The following is a 17,635-nucleotide window of genomic DNA, read 5'->3' as shown; positions in this document are numbered from 1 at the left end:
CAACAGAATATACATTTTTTTCAGCACCACACCACACCTATTCCAAAATTGACCATATACTTGGAAGTAAAGCTCTCCTCAATACATGTAAAAGAACAGAAATTATAACAAACTATCTCTCAGATCACAGTGCAATCAAGCTAGAACTCAGGATTAAGAATCTCACTCAAAACCGCTCAACTACGTGGAAACTGAACAACCTGCTCCTGAATGACTACTGGGTACATAACGAAATGAAGGCAGAAATAAAGATGTTCTTTGAAACCAACGAGAACCAAGACACAACATACCAGAATCTCTGGGATGCATTCAAAGCAGTGTGTAGAGGGAAATTTATAGCACTAAATGCCCACAAGAGAAAGCAGGAAAGATCCAAAATTGACACCCTAACATCACAATTAAAAGAACTAGAAAAGCAAGAGCAAACACATTCAAAAGCTAGCAGAAGGCAAGAAATAACTAAAATCAGAGCAGAACTGAAGGAAATAGAGACACAAAAAACCCTTCAAAAAATAGATGAATCCAGGAGCTGGTTTTTTGAAAGGATCAACAAAATTGATAGACCGCTAGCAAGATTAATAAAGAAGAAAAGAGAGAAGAATCAAATAGATGCAATAAAAAATGATAAAGGGGATATCACCACTGATCCCACAGAAATACAAACTACCATCAGAGAATATTACAAACACCTCTACCCAAATAAACTAGAAAATCTAGAAGAAATGGATAAATTCCTCAACACATACACCCTCCCAAGACTAAACCAGGAAGAAGTTGAATCTCTGAATAGACCAATAACAGGAGCTGAAATTGTGGCAATAATCAATAGCTTACCAACCAAAAAAAGTCCAGGACCAGATGGGTTCACAGCCAAATTCTACCAGAGGTACAAGGAGGAGCTGGTACCATTCCTTCTGAAACTATTCCAATCAATAGAAAAAGAGGGAATCCTCCCTAACTCATTTTATGAGGCCAGCATCATCCTGATACCAAAGCCTGGCAGAGACACAACAAAAAAAGAGAATTTTAGACCAATATCCTTGATGAACATTGATGCAAAAATCCTCAATAAAATACTGGCAAACAGAATCCAGCAGCACATCAAAAAGCTTATCCACCATGATCAAGTGGGCTTCATCCCTGGGATGCAAGGCTGGTTCAATATACGCAAATCAATAAATGTAATCCAGCATATAAACAGAACCAAAGTCAAAAACCACATGATTATCTCAATAGATGCAGAAAAGGCCTTTGACAAAATTCAACAACACTTCATGCTAAAAACTCTCAATAAATTGGGTATTGATGGGTCGTATCTCAAAATAATAAGAGCTATTTATGACAAACCCACAGCCAATATCATACTGAATGGGCAAAAACTGGAAGCATTCCCTTTGAAAACTGACACAAGACAGGGATGCCCTCTCTCACCACTTCTATTCAACATAGGGTTGGAAGTTCTGGCCAGGGCAATTAGGCAAGAGAAGGAAATCAAGGGTATTCAATTAGGAAAAGAGGAAGTCAAATTGTCCCTGTTTGCAGATGACATGATAGTGTATCTAGAAAACCCCATTGTCTCAGCCCAAAATCTCCTTAAGCTGATAAGCAACTTCAGCAAAGTCTCAGGATACAAAATCAATGTACAAAAATCACAGCATTCTTATACATCAATAACAGACAAACAGAGAGCCAAATCATGAGTGAACTCCCATTCACAATTGCTTCAAAGAGAATAAAATACCTAGGAATCCAACTTACAAGGGATGTGAAGGACCTCTTCAAGGAGAACTACAAACCACTGCTCAAGGAAATAAAAGAGAATACAAACAAATGGAAGAACATTCCATGCTCATGGGTAGGAAGAATCAATATCATGAAAATGGCCATCCTTCCCAAGGTAATTTACAGATTCAATGCCATCCCCATCAAGTTACCAATGACTTTCTTCACAGAATTGGAAAAAACTACTTTAAAGTTCATATGGAACCAAAAAAGAGCCCGTATCGCCAAGTCAATCCTAAGCCAAAAGAACAAAGCTGGAGGCATCGCGCTACCTGACTTCAAGCTATACTACAAGGCTACAGTAACCAAAACAGCATGGTACTGGTACCAAAACAGAGATATAGATCAATGGAACAGAACAGAGCCGTCAGAAATAATGCCACATATCTACAACTATCTGATCTTTGACAAACCTGACAAAAACGAGAAATGGGGAAAGGATTCCCTATTTAATAAATGGTGCTGGGAAAACTGGCTAGCCATATGTAGAAAGCTGAAAGTGGATCCCTTCCTTACACCTTATACAAAAATCAATTCAAGATGGATTAAAGACTTAAATGTTAGACCTAAAACCATAAAAACCCCAGAAGAAAACCTAGGCAATACCATTCAGGACATAGGCATGGGCAAGGACTTCATGTCTAAAACACCAAAAGCAATGGCAACAAAAGCCAAAATTGACAAATGGGATCTAATTAAACTAAAGAGCTTCTGCACAGCAAAGGAAACTACCATCAGAGTGAACAGGCAACCTACAAAATGGGAGAAAATTTTCGCAACCTACTCATCTGACAAAGGGCTAATATCCAGAATCTACAATGAACTCCAACAAATTTACAAGAAAAAAACAAACAACCCCATCAAAAAGTGGGCGAAGGACATGAACAGACACTTCTCAAAAGAAGACATTTATGCAGCCAAAAAACACATGAAAAAATGCTCACCATCACTGGCCATCAGAGAAATGCAAATCAAAACCACAATGAGATACCATCTCACACCAGTTAGAATGGCAATCATTAAAAAGTCAGGAAACAACAGGTGCTGGAGAGGATGTGGAGAAATAGGAACACTTTGACACTGTTGGTGGGACTGTAAACTAGTTCAACCCTTGTGGAAGTCAGTGTGGCGTTTCCTCAGGGATCTAGAACTAGAAATTCCATTCGACCCAGCCATCCCATTACTGGGTATATACCCAAAGGACTATAAATCATGCTGCTATAAAGACACATGCACACGTATGTTTATTGCGGCATTATTCACAATAGCAAAGACTTGGAACCAACCCAAATGTCCAACAATGATAGACTGGATTAAGAAAATGTGGCACATATACACCATGGAATACTATGCAGCCATAAAAAATGATGAGTTCACGTCCTTTGTAGGGACATGGATGAAATTGGAAATCATCATTCTCAGTAAACTATCGCAACAACAAAAAACCAAACACCGCATATTCTCACTCATAGGTGGGAATTGAACAATGAGAACACATGGACACAGGAAGGGGAACATCACACTTCGGGGACTGTTGTGGGGTGGGGGGAGGGGGGAGGGATAGCATTGGGAGATATACCTAATGCTAGATGACGAGTTGGTGGGTGCAACGCACCAGCATGGCACATGTATACATATGTAACTTACCTGCACGTTGCGCACATGTACCATAGAGCCTAAAGTATAATAATAATAATAATAATAATAATAAAATTATATGTCCTATGTAGTTTGTGGTGATGATTAGCCAATATCTTGTGTGCAATACTATCTGCACTTAGGAAGTAAATGCAAGCTTGATGATGATTAGATGGCATAAACGACAACTCTGCTTGGCTCAACTTGTTTTTGGTAAACAAATGTAAAAACACTTAAAGAAAACTTCTCCGTTTTCTGACAATAAAGTAAACATGTTGGTCTCTGGGAAAAGGAAGAATATGTCTTTGGACAACAAAAACCCCAAGTGATTATTTTTCCTTGAGAGGGCAATATACAATGTGAGTGTGCTGATCATAGTAGTTTGAGAATTTCTGAAATGAAAAAGATTTTAGAGCTTAGTTCATCCAACAGGCTGGGAATACCCTCTCCAACATTCCTGACAGGTGTACAGCCAGCACCTGTCTTCCTACATCTGTGTAATATAGACATGTTTGTATATGTTTAGGTGAGCAGCAGAGCTGGTTTTGTTTTGCTGTTGTTTTTCTTTTTACAGTTATTTATATTTTGTGTGATTTTCCCCTGCAATATATGTGGAAATACATGGACTACATTTTAAATTTAAAAACCCCAATATGATAGTTAAAAAATGTATTTTAAGAACCCACCCACTCCCCAGTTTTATAAGACATAAATCTATTATAATCATTCATGTTTAAATTGATCATTCCTCCTGTGGACAAATCCATCTGGAAATTTTCTTCTTTACTCGTGATCTCCAGCAGTCACCTAAATCTTAAGTCAAGTATGAAAAAAACCTCAAAAATGTTGCTTTAAAAATTGATCTGTACTTTGCAATCTACATTTTAAAAAATACCATGCTTGTTTTATCACTTCACTTCAAGACAAGCCCTCTAGATCAGAGGTCTCCAATCTTTTTGGCACCAGGACCAATTTCATGGAAGACAGTTTTTCCACAGACCGGGTTTGGAGATTGGGGAGAGATGGTTTCAGGATGATTCAAGCACATTACATTTATTGTACACTTTATTTCTATTATTATGACGTTGTAATATATAATAAAATAATTATACAACTCACCATAATGTAGAATCAGTGGAAGCCCTGAGCCTGTTTTCCTGCAACTAGATGGTCCCATCTGACATGATGGGAAGCAGTGACACATCATCACACATTAGATTCTCATAAGGAACACGCAACCTAGATCCCTCCCATATGCATCTCACAGTAGGGTCCGCGCTCCTATGAAAATCTAATGCTGCCACTGATATGACAGGAGGTGGAGCTTAGGTGGTAATGCAAGTGGTGGGGAGCAGCTGTAAATACAGATGAAGCTTCATTTGCTTACCCACCACTCACCTCCTGCTATGTGGCTCGGTTCCTAACAGGCCATGAACTGGTACCTGTCTGTGGCCCAGGGGTTGGGGACCCCTGCTCTAGATAACTGCTTTCTACCCTCTTCCTGCCTGATTGCTGAAATTATGGAGTCACCATTCCTACTCCTGCCCGTCATCACATGACTGCCCCACCCAACTGATGAAAGGGATAACCGACCTGCACCTTGAAGAAAAGCATCATCAAAGTGCTCTAAGCTGCTGTGGAAAACCAGTATGGTGGTTCTGCAAAAAATTAAACAGAATGGTCATATGATCCATGAGTTCCACTTCTAGGTATAGACTCAAAAGAATGTTAAGTACCAACTTAAATAGATATTTGTGCACCACGTTCCTAGCAGCATTATTCACAAGAGCCAAAAGGTGAAAACCACCCAAATGTCCATTGATGGATGAATGAATGAACAAAATGTGAGACATACATACAACAGAATAGTATTCAGCCTTAAAAAAGGAAGGAAAGATTCTATTATTCTATGTAAGAATAATAGAAATGATATGGATGAACCTTGAAGACATTATGCTCAATGAAATAAGCCAGTCACAAAAAACCAAATATGATATAATTCCACGGACATGAGGTACCTAGAGTAGTCAAATTCACACAGACAGAAAATAGAATTATAGTTTCCAGGGTCTGAGGGGAGGGGAAAATGGGAAATGATTGTTTAATGGCATAGAATTTCAGTTTGGGATGATGAAAAATTTCTGGAGATGGGCAGTGGTGGTGGTTGCACAACAGTGTGAATGTACTTGATTAAAGCCACTAAATTGTACTTTTAAAAATGCTTAAGGTCGGGCACGGTGGTTCACACTGTAATCCTAGCACTTTGGGAGGCTGAGACAGGCAGATCACTTGAGCTCAGGAGTTCGGATCAGCCTGGGCAACTGGCGAAACTCCGTCTCTACAAAAAATACAAAAAACTTAGCCAGGCCAGTTGGTGAGCGCCTGTAGTCCCAGCCATTTGTGGGACTGAGGAGAACGGCTTGAGCGTAAGAGGTCAAGGCTGCAGTGAGCAGTGATCACGCCACTGCTCTCCAGCCTGGGTGACAAAGTGAGACCCTATCTCAAAAAAGTAAAAATAAAAAATAAAAATAGAAAGATGGTGAACATGATAACTTCTATGTTATGTGTATTTTACCACAATTTTAAAAAGTGCTAAGATTATAATGAATATATGTAACATGCAATACCACTAGCATGCAGAAGAGGGCGGATGGGGTTTAAGCTTTACAGAAAAACTTGATTCAATTCGCTTCTGCAGCCAATTCTGACCCTGTCAACGAATCATCCACACACCTGCAGCTCTGCTGAGAGAGTGCAAGTCGTGGGGTAAGAACCTTAGCTTTGTTTGTTGTAACTCTCATTAAAAAGATATAAGGGCTGCATGGGTCTTTTCTAAAGAGGAGATAATTTCAGCTAATATTGAGGGGAGGGAAGTAGGGTTATTTAGATTTTTAGTATTTACTATTTTGTCTAGATTAATGATTAGTGACCTTGGGGCTATTGATCTGAGGAATTTCTTGCAGATGTTTGAGAGCGTGGGTTTCTTTTCACTGATTGCGAATCAAACCTGGTCAGCTCTTCTATTCAGACTGAACGGGTCCCATGCATTGTGGCAAGTTTTTTCTAGCTCTTATTTCCCCATGGTGTATGTTAACCTCTGCGGGATGAAACCTTTGGCCATTTAAGGCATATTTGTTGCTCCTTTACCCCGTTGAAAAGTTCTGCATTTGTGTTACCTGTTTAAAAGTAGGGGCAGATCTGATGGATCTTGTACAATGCAGTTCTTATTCCGTTTCCTTCAGAAGTGGACAAAGAGGGCCATATGTGGTTGCTGTAAAGAAGAGGATGGTTAACAACCTGTAGCATTTGGTTTCTTGATGAGCTTTCTCCCAGACCACCTACATTGAACTATTAATTAGGAATAGCAGGCACTTCGAGTTTTATTTCAATTCTTGTGAACTTATAGCTTCCCTAAGAATGTATATACATGTAGGCAAAGTCTCTTGAATTTTGTGGCACCTAGCAGAGTGTCCCACAGCAGCTGCATAAAGCTTCATAGAGAGGGACATGGGGTGAAAAAGGAGGAAGTGGCTGCCATGGCAGCTGGTCAGATCAATGGATTCAACCTCGGTGATTCGGTCCTTAGGATGTGATTATATCCTAAGCTACCTCATTTCAAGGTTTGAGGTGCCTTGCATTTGGGTTTAGCTACCATCTAGAAGGAACCAAACAGGTCTGGGTTCAAATTTGCTTCTTCAGTTGGTCATCTTGGGCAAGTTACTTTACCTCTGGGCTTTAGCTCCTCCATCTGTAAAATATGAATAATAATGACCGCCATTTTGTTGAGTTGTTGAGGGATTAAACAAGGCAATGGACAGAAAACACTTAGCTCCATGTCAGACACATAGGAAATACTAAAAAGAAGTCATTCTTACTCTTATGTTACAAAGATCATTCAACATTCAATAGGTTCTTAATCTCTTTTCTATTTCTTTATATCATTGGGAAAAGATAAATTAGATGATTAAATATTCTTTGGTAAAACACTAGTTGTCATTTGATGATGTCTTTTGACTTGGATTTTTAAATTATAAGATATTAAAGATGTATTAAGGAAGGTCATTCTCTGTTTTTTACCTGTTTTTAACATAGTAGTAGGGATATGATATTAACATATATATACTATTTATAGAATACATCACCAACATGGTGAAACCCCATCTCTACTAAAAATACAAAAATTAGCTGGGCGTGATGGCAGGTGCCTGTAATCCCAGCTACTCAGGAGGCTGCGGCAGGAGAATCGCTTGAATCTGGGAGGTGGAGCTTGCAGTGAGCTGAGATCATACCACTTTACTCCATCCTGGGCAACAGAGTGAGACTCCATCTCAAAAAAAAAAAAAAAAGTGTATGTCCTACTTTTAAAATTGCTTTAATGAGGCCAGGCACAGTGTCTCACACACCTAATCCCACCCATTTGGGAGGCTGAGGTGGGAAGATTGCTGGAGGCCAGGAGTTTAAGAGCAGCCTTGGCAACATAGTGAGACCCTGTCTCTATATAAAAGTTGTTTTTATAAAATGTCGTAATGCATAAGTATTGCCTGAGAGATAGGACCTTTACTATTATTATATTAAGAGAAGTTCAAAAAGAGTTCCTCTCCCATTATAGACCCAGATAAGAGTGTGGTACTGGGCAGGGGGAAGAAGTGGGTAAGAGATAGAAACTCTGACTTCTCAGCCCAGAGAGTTCCAGCTAAAGCAACTGGGTTAGATTCTGCTGCATTCTTAAGGGGCCATGGCTCTAAGACCTAGAAGCTTAAAGTCAATTGCTACAAATTAAGCACTCTATGAGATGATAATGTTAAAAGCACCTTTGTTAACCTAATGATTATAACTGCCAGGGTCCTATCAAGCCATAATAGAGCCTGAGGCAAAAGAAGCAATCAGTAATACTGATCCTGTCTTTATGAAAAATTTCGATATTTTGTTCAACATAGATTTTTGCATTAATTTTCATTTTTAAAAATATTTCATGTAAACATTATCTTGATTACTGAGTTCCTTGGGATCCCCTTAACATTTATACCTTCCTTGCTTCACCCGAGTCTTGACCTGATAACTGCCACCATTTATTAAGTGTGATATGCTAGGCATGGTTCTAAGTGACTTACATACATTGTCTTCTGCCTCTTCACAAGCTCCATTTTACAGATGACAAAACCAGATCTTTCAGAGATTAAATAAATGGTCCAAGTATATAGCTAATGAATGGATGAATGGTTAACATTGGACTTGAACACAGATCCATCAATCCCTAAAACCAAACTTTTCTTGAGACTGAGTCTTGCTCTGTTGCCCAGGCTGGAGTGCAGTGGTGGCATCTCAGCTCACTGCAACCTCCACCTCTTGGGTTCAAGTGATTCTCCTGCCTCAGCCTCCCAAGTAGCTGGGACTACAGGCGCAAGCCACCACACTTGGCTAATTTTTTGTATTTTTTTTAGTAGAGACAGGGTTTCACCATGTTAGCCAGGATGGTCTTGATTTCCTCACTTTGTGATCCACCTGCCTCAGCTTCCCAAAGTGCTGGGATTACAGGCCTGAGCCACCATGCCTGGCCCACCAAACTCATTCTTCAACCATCATGCCCTGCACTGTATCAGGAATTCACAACATAAATTCATTCATTCAACACATATTTATGAGAGCATATTATGCATCATGTTGTGCTAAGGATTAAAACGTTGAAATTCATACATACAAGAATTCATTCATTCATATGTGCATTCAACAAGCAGTAATGAGCAGGCACCATGTGTCAAGCACTATGCTACATGCTGAGGATACAGAAGTGAACAAGACAGACAGCTATCATGGGAATGAACGGAGAGGGGACAGTTGATAAACAAATGAATGAAAGTTTATTTACTAAGAGGTCATTCGGAAGAGATCATGAATTCATGGAAAATTATTTTCTGCATCTAGTGGCATGGAAATTAAGATATTCTGAATTTTAATGTATAGTTTTAAGAAAACTGAAAGAAAATATAAAGTTTATCATTATACATTAGATACTATGAACACAATAACTTGAGTAGTAATTACATTTCCAGGCCACAGTTGTAAACTGATTTTCTATTAGAAATATTTAAAAGTAGATGTAGAAAACTTACTCTTAAATATACAACAGTTCAAAAATCCAGCAGGAACTAAGTTAGTTAAATAGAATATTCACCTGCTTTTTCTGATAATTACACTGTGTTATATTTACATATTAATGCAGTATAATATTTTAGTATATATTACACTCTAGGGAGTCACTGAAATGTCAGCAAAGAAAAATACGGCCAGAGGCATCTTAAGTCATTTGACCATGTTTTTAAAAGTTGGTGTTTTGAGAAATCATCTAAATGTGGTGACCTTACCAAAATGATTGCTTTTTCTCCAAGATATTTGAGAACACTTACCAGAAACGATAGTTTACAAAATATAAAAATTATATGATCAATGTGGATAATTAATATTTTTACAAAAGAGTCCTCCAAGTTTACAATATAAGGGAGTTCACACAAAGAAACTATGATCATATGTGTTCCCAAGATCAGAGATAAGATGCTCCCTCTCCTTTACTAGTATCAGCAACTAATGGAAAACCTGGGAGTGGCCCTCTCACTCCCTACTCTCCATAGGTTTTCTGGAATTTCTTCACTTCAAGAAAAATACTAGACTTGGGAAGGTTCTAGAGAAAGAGAAATACAGATGAGAGAGAGGTAACATTCTAAGTGGCCTTATGTTTTGATTCTGCCCCACCTTTGTTACCCCACCATGCTTGTGTGCATTCCTGTGGGTGGGCATGCCCACCGCCTACCCCACCTCCCATCCAGCCTTTCAGAATGATGGAAGCATGACATACACAGAGAAGTCTCTCTACCCCATCCTCTTTCTTTTGAGCATATCTTTTGCTCCCTCTGCTTGTCTATGGGAGTGACCTGTCTGAGGGAGGTTGAGGGTCAATGTGTAACGGACGCATACAAATGGAAACAGAAAAACTCCCCCACTAACTTATCACCTGCCCTTGGTGCCTTCAGAGTGCCTGGTGTGGAGACATGTAGAGTTAAATTGTTTACTAATTTGAAATTAGAATCTAACCACTTCTCTCCACTTCCACTGATACATTCTTTCTGGCACAGGTTACTCTATAGTGTCCCAAGGAGTCTTCCCTGCTAGCCTTGTGGCTCCCAGTCATTTCCACCCAACAAACAGAGGAATCTTTTTATTTATTTATTTATTTATTTATTTATTTATTTATTTTATACTTTAAGTTCTGGGGTACATGTGCAGAACGTGCAGTTTTGTTACATAGGTATACACATGCCATGGTAGTTTGCTGCACTCATCAACCCATCGTCTACATTACGTATTTCTCCTCATGCTATTCCTCCCCTAGACCCCTGCCCTCTGACAGGCCCTGGTGCGTGTCAGTGTGTTCTCATTGTTCAACTCCCAGTTATGAGTGAGAACATGTGGTGCTTGGTTTTCTGTTCTTGTGTTAGTTTGCTGAAAATGATGGTTTCCAGATTCATCCATGTCCCTGCAAAGGACATGAACTCATTCTTTTTTATGGCTGCATAGTATTCCATGGTGTATATGTGCCATATTTTCTTTATCCAGTCTATCATTAATGGACATTTGGGTTGGTTCCAAGTCTTTGCTGTTGTGAATACTGCTGCAATAAACATGTGTGTGCATGTGTCTTTATAGTAGATTTATAATCCTTTGGATAGATACCCAGTAATGGCATTGCTGGGTCAAATAGTATTTCTAGTTCTAGATCCTTGAGGAATCACCACATTGTCTTCCACAATGGTTGAACTAATTTACACTCCCACCAACAGTGTAAAAGCTTTCCTATTTCTCTGCACCCTCTCCAGCACCTGTTGTCTCCTGACTTTTTAATGATCACCATTCTAATAGGCATGAGATGGTATCTCATTGTGGTTTTGATTTGCATTTCTCTAATGACCAGTGATGATGAGCTTTTTTTCATATGTTTGTTGGCTGCATAAATGTCTTCTTTTGAGAAGTGCCTGTTCATATCCTTCACCCGCTTTTCGATGGGGTTGTTTTTTTCTTGTAAATTTTTTTAAGTTCTTTATAGATTCTGGGTATTAGCCCTTTGTCAGATGGATAGATTGCAAAAATTTTCTCCCATTCTATAGGTTGCCTCAAACAGAGGAATCGTTAAAATGTATGTCAGAACCTGCCACTCCTGGACTCTAAATCTTCTGCTGGTTTCTTATTTCAGTCAGAGGAAAATTGCCAAGTTCTTATAAGATCCGACCTCTTCTCTGATTCCGTCCCCTAACTCCACTCCAGGTCTTCCTCACATTTTCCAAGCACATCAGGATCTTTAAATTTGTACTTGCTGTCCTCTCTCTCTCCAAAATACTCTTTCCCCAGACAACAAGTGTCTTGCTTCTTCACGCCCTTTAGATTTCTGCATGAAGATCACTATCAGGGAGGCCTTTTTTGATCATTCTATAAAAAAGAAAATCACTCCCCAGTCTCTCTCTGTTTCCCTTATCTTAGTTATTTTTCCTTCAAGACAATATCACTGCCTGATATTGGTCCCCACCCAAATCTCATCTTGAACTGTAGTTCCCATAATTCCCACATGTTGTGGGAGGGACCTGGTGGGAAGTAATTGAATCATGGGGGCGGGTCTTTCCCATGCTGTTCTCATGATAGTGAATAAGTCTCATGAGATCTGGTGGTTTTATAAAGGGGAGTTTCCTTGCACACGCTCTCTTGCCTGCTGCCACATAAGACATGACTTTGCTCCTCATTCGCCTTCCACCATGATTGTGAGGCCTCCCCAGGCATGTGGAATTGTGACTCATAACATATAAAGTATTGTTTTGTTTGCAGTCTCTCTTTTCTTACCCTCTCTCTAGAATATAAGCTATGTAGAAACAGAAATCTGTTCTGTTCACTGCTACTTCCCCAGTGCCTAGAAAAGTTTCTGGCAGAATAGGTACTTAATAAATATCTTGAATAATGAATTTGTAAAATCTTAGTACTCCAACTACCTCTGTTTTACATCTAATCCAACCACGTGAAGCCTGGCACGTCTCCCAAAGTCCTCAGAATTCTATATCCTTCAATTTCCTCATCTATCAAATGGGAATAGTAGTACTTCCCTCACAGTGTATGGTGATAAATAAATGAGATAATATACATGAAGCAATTAGTATGTATCTTGGCACATTGAAATCTAACCTGAAAGCTTTGATTCTATGCCATAACAGAATTCAATAGCTGAATATCAAGACCTTTGAATTCAACAAGAAGTTGAGACATTTATAGTTGTCTAACAACAGACTGAAGATTGTAGCTTGGTATTCACTGGCAGGTTTCAGACATTTAGATCTTTCTTTTAATGACTGACACCATGCCTATCTGTGGAGAAGCTGGCAACATGTCACACCTGGAAATTGTTTTTCAACATTAATACTATTATTTGGCGGTTATCCAGATTGCTTTTGCCACCAACCTGAAGACATATAGAGGCAGAAGGACAGGAATAATTCTATTTGTTTCCTGTTTTGAAACTTCCATCTGTAAGGTAAGTGTTGAAAGTCAGATATTGGCTCCAGGGACTTTCTATATCCACAAATACAAAAATTGAGGGGTAACTCCTTGATATCAAGTCAAAGGCTCACAATGTCTGGTAATAAAACAAATTACTTTCAATTTTCTTGAAATCTTCAGGCTATCAAAACGAGATGTGAGAGAGGGTGTTGAGTCTGACCTGACAATGCAGTTCTTAAACCAAAGGGCCATTATGCTTCTCCTCTCTGAGAATCCTGACTTGCCTCAACAGTGGAGACATGGCACAGTAGCCAGCTTGGAGACTTCTCAGCCAATGCTCTGAGATCAAGTCGAAGACCCAACATACAGGTTGGGACCTTATTCCAACCTCTTGACGAATATAGTCAGATGTTGGCATTTTTTTTTTTCACAAATAAAAATCCTACAGGATTTAACAAACCAAATAAAAACCTAACATTATATATTTTTTTTAGGGTTTTGAGCTCATCTTCATCATTTGTATGAGGAAATCAGTGGTAAAATCCTTGGAAATACAATGAGACTCATCAGAAACATTTACATATTTTGTAGTATTGTTATGACACTAGAAGGTGATGCTCCAGAGCTGCCAGAAGAAAGAGAACTGATGGCTAACTGCTCCAACATGTCTCTAAGAAAGGTTCCTGCAGACTTGACCCCAGCCACAACAACACTGGATTTATCCTATAACCTCCTTTTTCAACTCCAGAGTTCAGATTTTCATTCTGTCTCCAAACTGAAAGTTTTGATTCTATGCCATAACAGAATTCAACAGCTGGATTTCAAAACCTTTGAATTCAACAAGGAGTTAAGATATTTAGATTTGTCTAATAACAGACTGAAGAGTGTAACTTGGTATTTGCTGGCAGGTCTCAGGTATTTAGATCTTTCTTTTAATGACTTTGACACGATGCCTATCTGTGAGGAAGCTGGCAACATGTCACACCTGGAAATCCTAGGTTTGAGTGGGGCAAAAATACAAAAATCAGATTTCCAGAAAATTGCTCATCTGCATCTAAATACTGTCTTCTTAGGATTCAGAACTCTTTCTCATTATGAAGAAGGTAGCCTGCCCATCTTAAACACAACAAAACTGCACATTGTTTTACCAATGGACACAAATTTCTGGGTTCTTTTGCATGATGGAATCAAGACTTCAAAAATATTAGAAATGACAAATATAGATGGCAAAAGCCAATTTGTAAGTTATGAAATGCAACGAAATCTTAGTTTAGAAAATGCTAAGACATCGGTTCTGTTACTTAATAAAGTTGATTTACTCTGGGACGACCTTTTCCTTATCTTACAATTTGTTTGGCATACATCAGTGGAACACTTTCAGATCCGAAATGTGACTTTTGGTGGTAAGGCTTATCTTGACCACAGTTCATTTGACTACTCAAATACTGTAATGAGAACTATAAAATTGGAGCACGTACATTTCAGAGTGTTTTACATTCAACAAGATAAAATCTATTTGCTTTTGACCAAAATGGACATAGAAAACCTGACAATATCAAATGCACGAATGCCACACATGCTTTTCCCTAATTATCCTACAAAATTCCAATATTTAAATTTTGCCAATAATATCTTAACAGACGAGTTGTTTAAAAGAACTATCCAACTGCCTCACTTGAAAACTCTCATTTTGAATGGTAATAAACTGGAGACACTTTCTTTAGTGAGTTGCTTTGCTAACAACACACCCTTGGAACACTTGGATCTGAGTCAAAATCTATTACAACATAAAAATGATGGAAATTGCTCATGGCCAGAAACTGTGGTCAACATGAATCTGTCATACAATAAATTGTCTGATTCTGTCTTTAGGTGCTTGCCCAAAAGTATTCAAATACTTGACCTAAATAATAACCAAATCCAAACTGTACCTAAAGAGACTATTCATCTGATGGCCTTACGAGAGCTAAATATTGCATTTAATTTTCTAACTGATCTCCCTGGGTGCAGTCATTTCAGTAGACTTTCAATTCTGAACATTGAAATGAACTTAATTCTCAGCCCATCTCTGGATTTTGTTCAGAGCTGCCAGGAAGTTAAGACTCTAAATGCGGGAAGAAATCCATTCCGGTGTACCTGTGAATTAAAAAATTTCATTCAGCTTGAAACATATTCAGAGGTCATGATGGTTGGATGGTCAGATTCATACACCTGTGAATACCCTTTAAACCTAAGGGGAACTCGGCTAAAAGACGTGCATCTCCCCGAATTATCTTGCAACACAGCTCTGTTGATTGTCACCATTGTGGTTATCATGCTAGTTCCAGGGTTGGCTGTGGCCTTCTGCTGTCTCCACTTTGATCTGCCCTGGTATCTCAGGATGCTAGGTCAATGCACACAAACATGGCACACGGTTAGGAAAACAACCCAAGAACAACTCAAGAGAAGTGTCCGATTCCACGCATTTATTTCATACAGTGAACATGATTCTCTGTGGGTGAAGAATGAATTGATCCCCAATCTAGAGAAAGAAGATGGTTCTATCTCGATTTGCCTTTATGAAAGCTACTTTGACCCTGGCAAGAGCATTAGTGAAAATATTGTAAGCTTCATTGAGAAAAGCTATAAGTCCATCTTTGTTTTGTCTCCCAACTTTGTCCAGAATGAGTGGTGCCATTATGAATTCTACTTTGCCCACCACAATCTCTTCCATGAAAATTCTGATCATATAATTCTTATCTTACTGGAACCCATTCCATTCTACTGCATTCCCACCAGGTATCATAAACTGAAAGCTCTCCTGGAAAAAAAAGCATACTTGGAATGGCCCAAGGATAGGCGTAAATGTGGGCTTTTCTGGGCAAACCTTCGAGCTGCTATTAATGTTAATGTATCAGCCACCAGAGAAATGTATGAACTGCAGACATTCACAGAGTTAAATGAAGAGTCTCGAGGTTCTACAATCTCTCTGATGAGAACAGACTGCCTATAAAATCCCACAGTCCTTGGGAAGTTGGGGACCACATACACTGTTGGGGTGTACATTGATACAACCTTTATGATGGCAATTTGACAATATTTATTAAAATAAAAAATAGTTATTCCCTTCATATCAGTTTCTGGAAGGATTTCTAAGAATGTATCCTATAGAAACACCTTCACAAGTTTATAAGGGCTTATGGAAAAAAGTGTTCACTCCAGGATTGTTTATAATCATGAAAAATGTAGCCAGGTGCAGTGGCTCACGCTTGTAATCCCAGCACTGTGGGAGGCCAAGGCGGGTGAACCATGAGGTCAAGAGATGGAGACCATCCTGGCCAACATGGTGAAACCCCGTCTCTACTAAAAATACAAAAATTAGCTGGGTGTGGTGGTGCACGCCTGTAGTCCCAGCTACTTGGGAGGCTGAGGCAGGAGAATTGCTTGAACTCGGGAGGTGGCAGTTGCAGTGAGCTGAGATCGAGCCACTGCACTCCAGCCTGGTGACAGAGCAAGACTCCATCTCAAAAAAAAAAAAAAAAAAAAGAAAGAAAGAAAGAAAAAGAAAGAAAAATGGAAAACATCCTCATGGCCACAAAATAAGGTCTAATTCAATAAATTATAGTACATTAATGCAATATAATATTACATGCCACTAAAAAGAATGAGGTAGCTGTATACCATGTTTGGCCATGGAGGAAGACTGCAGAGACAGCCTAGACCTCAAATGACTTTGGGGAATATAGACGGGATAATCAAAGTGCCCCATCCAGGGCTGTTCTTGAGAATTGCAATAGAAGGAATGAGAGAATAAAAGTCATTTTATTCTCTATGTTGTTTCCTGGTATGGAAAACATCTATGTTGTTTCCTGGTATGTTGTTTCCTGGTATGGAAAAAACATATTAATATGTTATAAACTATTAGGTTGGTGCAAAACTAATTGTGGTTTTTGCCATTGAAATGGCATTGAAATAAAAGTGTAAAGAAATCTATACCAGATGTAGTAACAGTGGTTTGGGTCTGGGAGGTTGGATTACACGGAGTATTTGATTTCTATGTTGTGTATTTCTATAATGTTTGAATTGTTTAGAATGAATCTGTATTTCTTTTATAAGTAGGAAAAAAAATAAAGATAGTTTTTAAAGCCTACACATCCTACTCATTTGGCTTGATTCTTCTTTCTGGTCTCACAGGTCACAGGAAGAAAAGCACAAAATATAATTATTTTGAAATAATTATATTTCAAAAATTATAATTTTGCAAAATTATATTTCAAAAACAAACATCATGTCACTTCTCTGGTTAGGAAAAAATTTTGTGGCTTAAACATATGACTCAGGGAGAGAATGTCATGCTCCTTTAAGATCTGACAGCAATCTCCTTTTATCTCTTTGCATCTTCTTTATTTTTAAGTTTTAGAGACTAGCTCTTGCTCTGTCGCCCAGGCTGGAATGCAGTGGTGTGATCATAGCTCACTGCAGTATTGAGCTCCTGGCCTCAAATGATCCTCCTGTCTTGGACTCCCGAAGTGCTGGGATTACAGGTGTGAGCCACCACACCCAGCCCCTCCTTGCATCCTATCATTGGGCCCTATGGAGCTACTGGCCCTTCCCCAGAACTGCCAGTGTTCTTTCATGGCTCCAGAGCCCAGATTTCACATCATGCCTGCTGTAATGCCTTCCCTACTTGGGTTTGTTCAGGAAATCT

General features: G+C 38.9%; 1 protein-coding gene across 4 annotated transcripts; it reads left to right on the top strand.

The window, feature by feature from the left end:
* Window positions 1-6,128: 6,128 nt before the first annotated feature.
* On the top strand, window positions 6,129-17,070 carry TLR10 (toll like receptor 10). Of its 4 annotated transcripts, XM_054486310.1 has the most exons (4): window positions 6,136-6,186; window positions 12,666-12,982; window positions 13,129-13,317; window positions 13,443-17,070. In XM_054486310.1, the coding sequence occupies exon 4, from the start codon at window positions 13,505-13,507 to the stop codon at window positions 15,938-15,940; it is 2,436 nt and encodes an 811-aa protein (XP_054342285.1). In that variant the 5' UTR covers window positions 6,136-6,186; window positions 12,666-12,982; window positions 13,129-13,317; window positions 13,443-13,504; the 3' UTR covers window positions 15,941-17,070. The 4 variants fall into 4 exon arrangements, with proteins under 4 accessions (XP_054342287.1, XP_054342288.1, XP_054342285.1 ...); XM_054486312.1 differs by lacking the exon at window positions 12,666-12,982 and having other exon boundaries at window positions 6,129-6,186; XM_054486311.1 differs by having other exon boundaries at window positions 12,666-13,317.
* The last annotated feature ends 565 nt before the right edge of the window (window positions 17,071-17,635 follow it).

This window comes from Pongo pygmaeus, chromosome 3, assembly GCF_028885625.2.
Source record: "Pongo pygmaeus isolate AG05252 chromosome 3, NHGRI_mPonPyg2-v2.0_pri, whole genome shotgun sequence".
In the NCBI taxonomy this organism is placed as follows: domain Eukaryota; kingdom Metazoa; phylum Chordata; class Mammalia; order Primates; family Hominidae; genus Pongo; species Pongo pygmaeus.
Note: the sequence above shows the minus strand (reverse complement) of the source record. Positions and strands in the feature narration are given on the sequence as shown.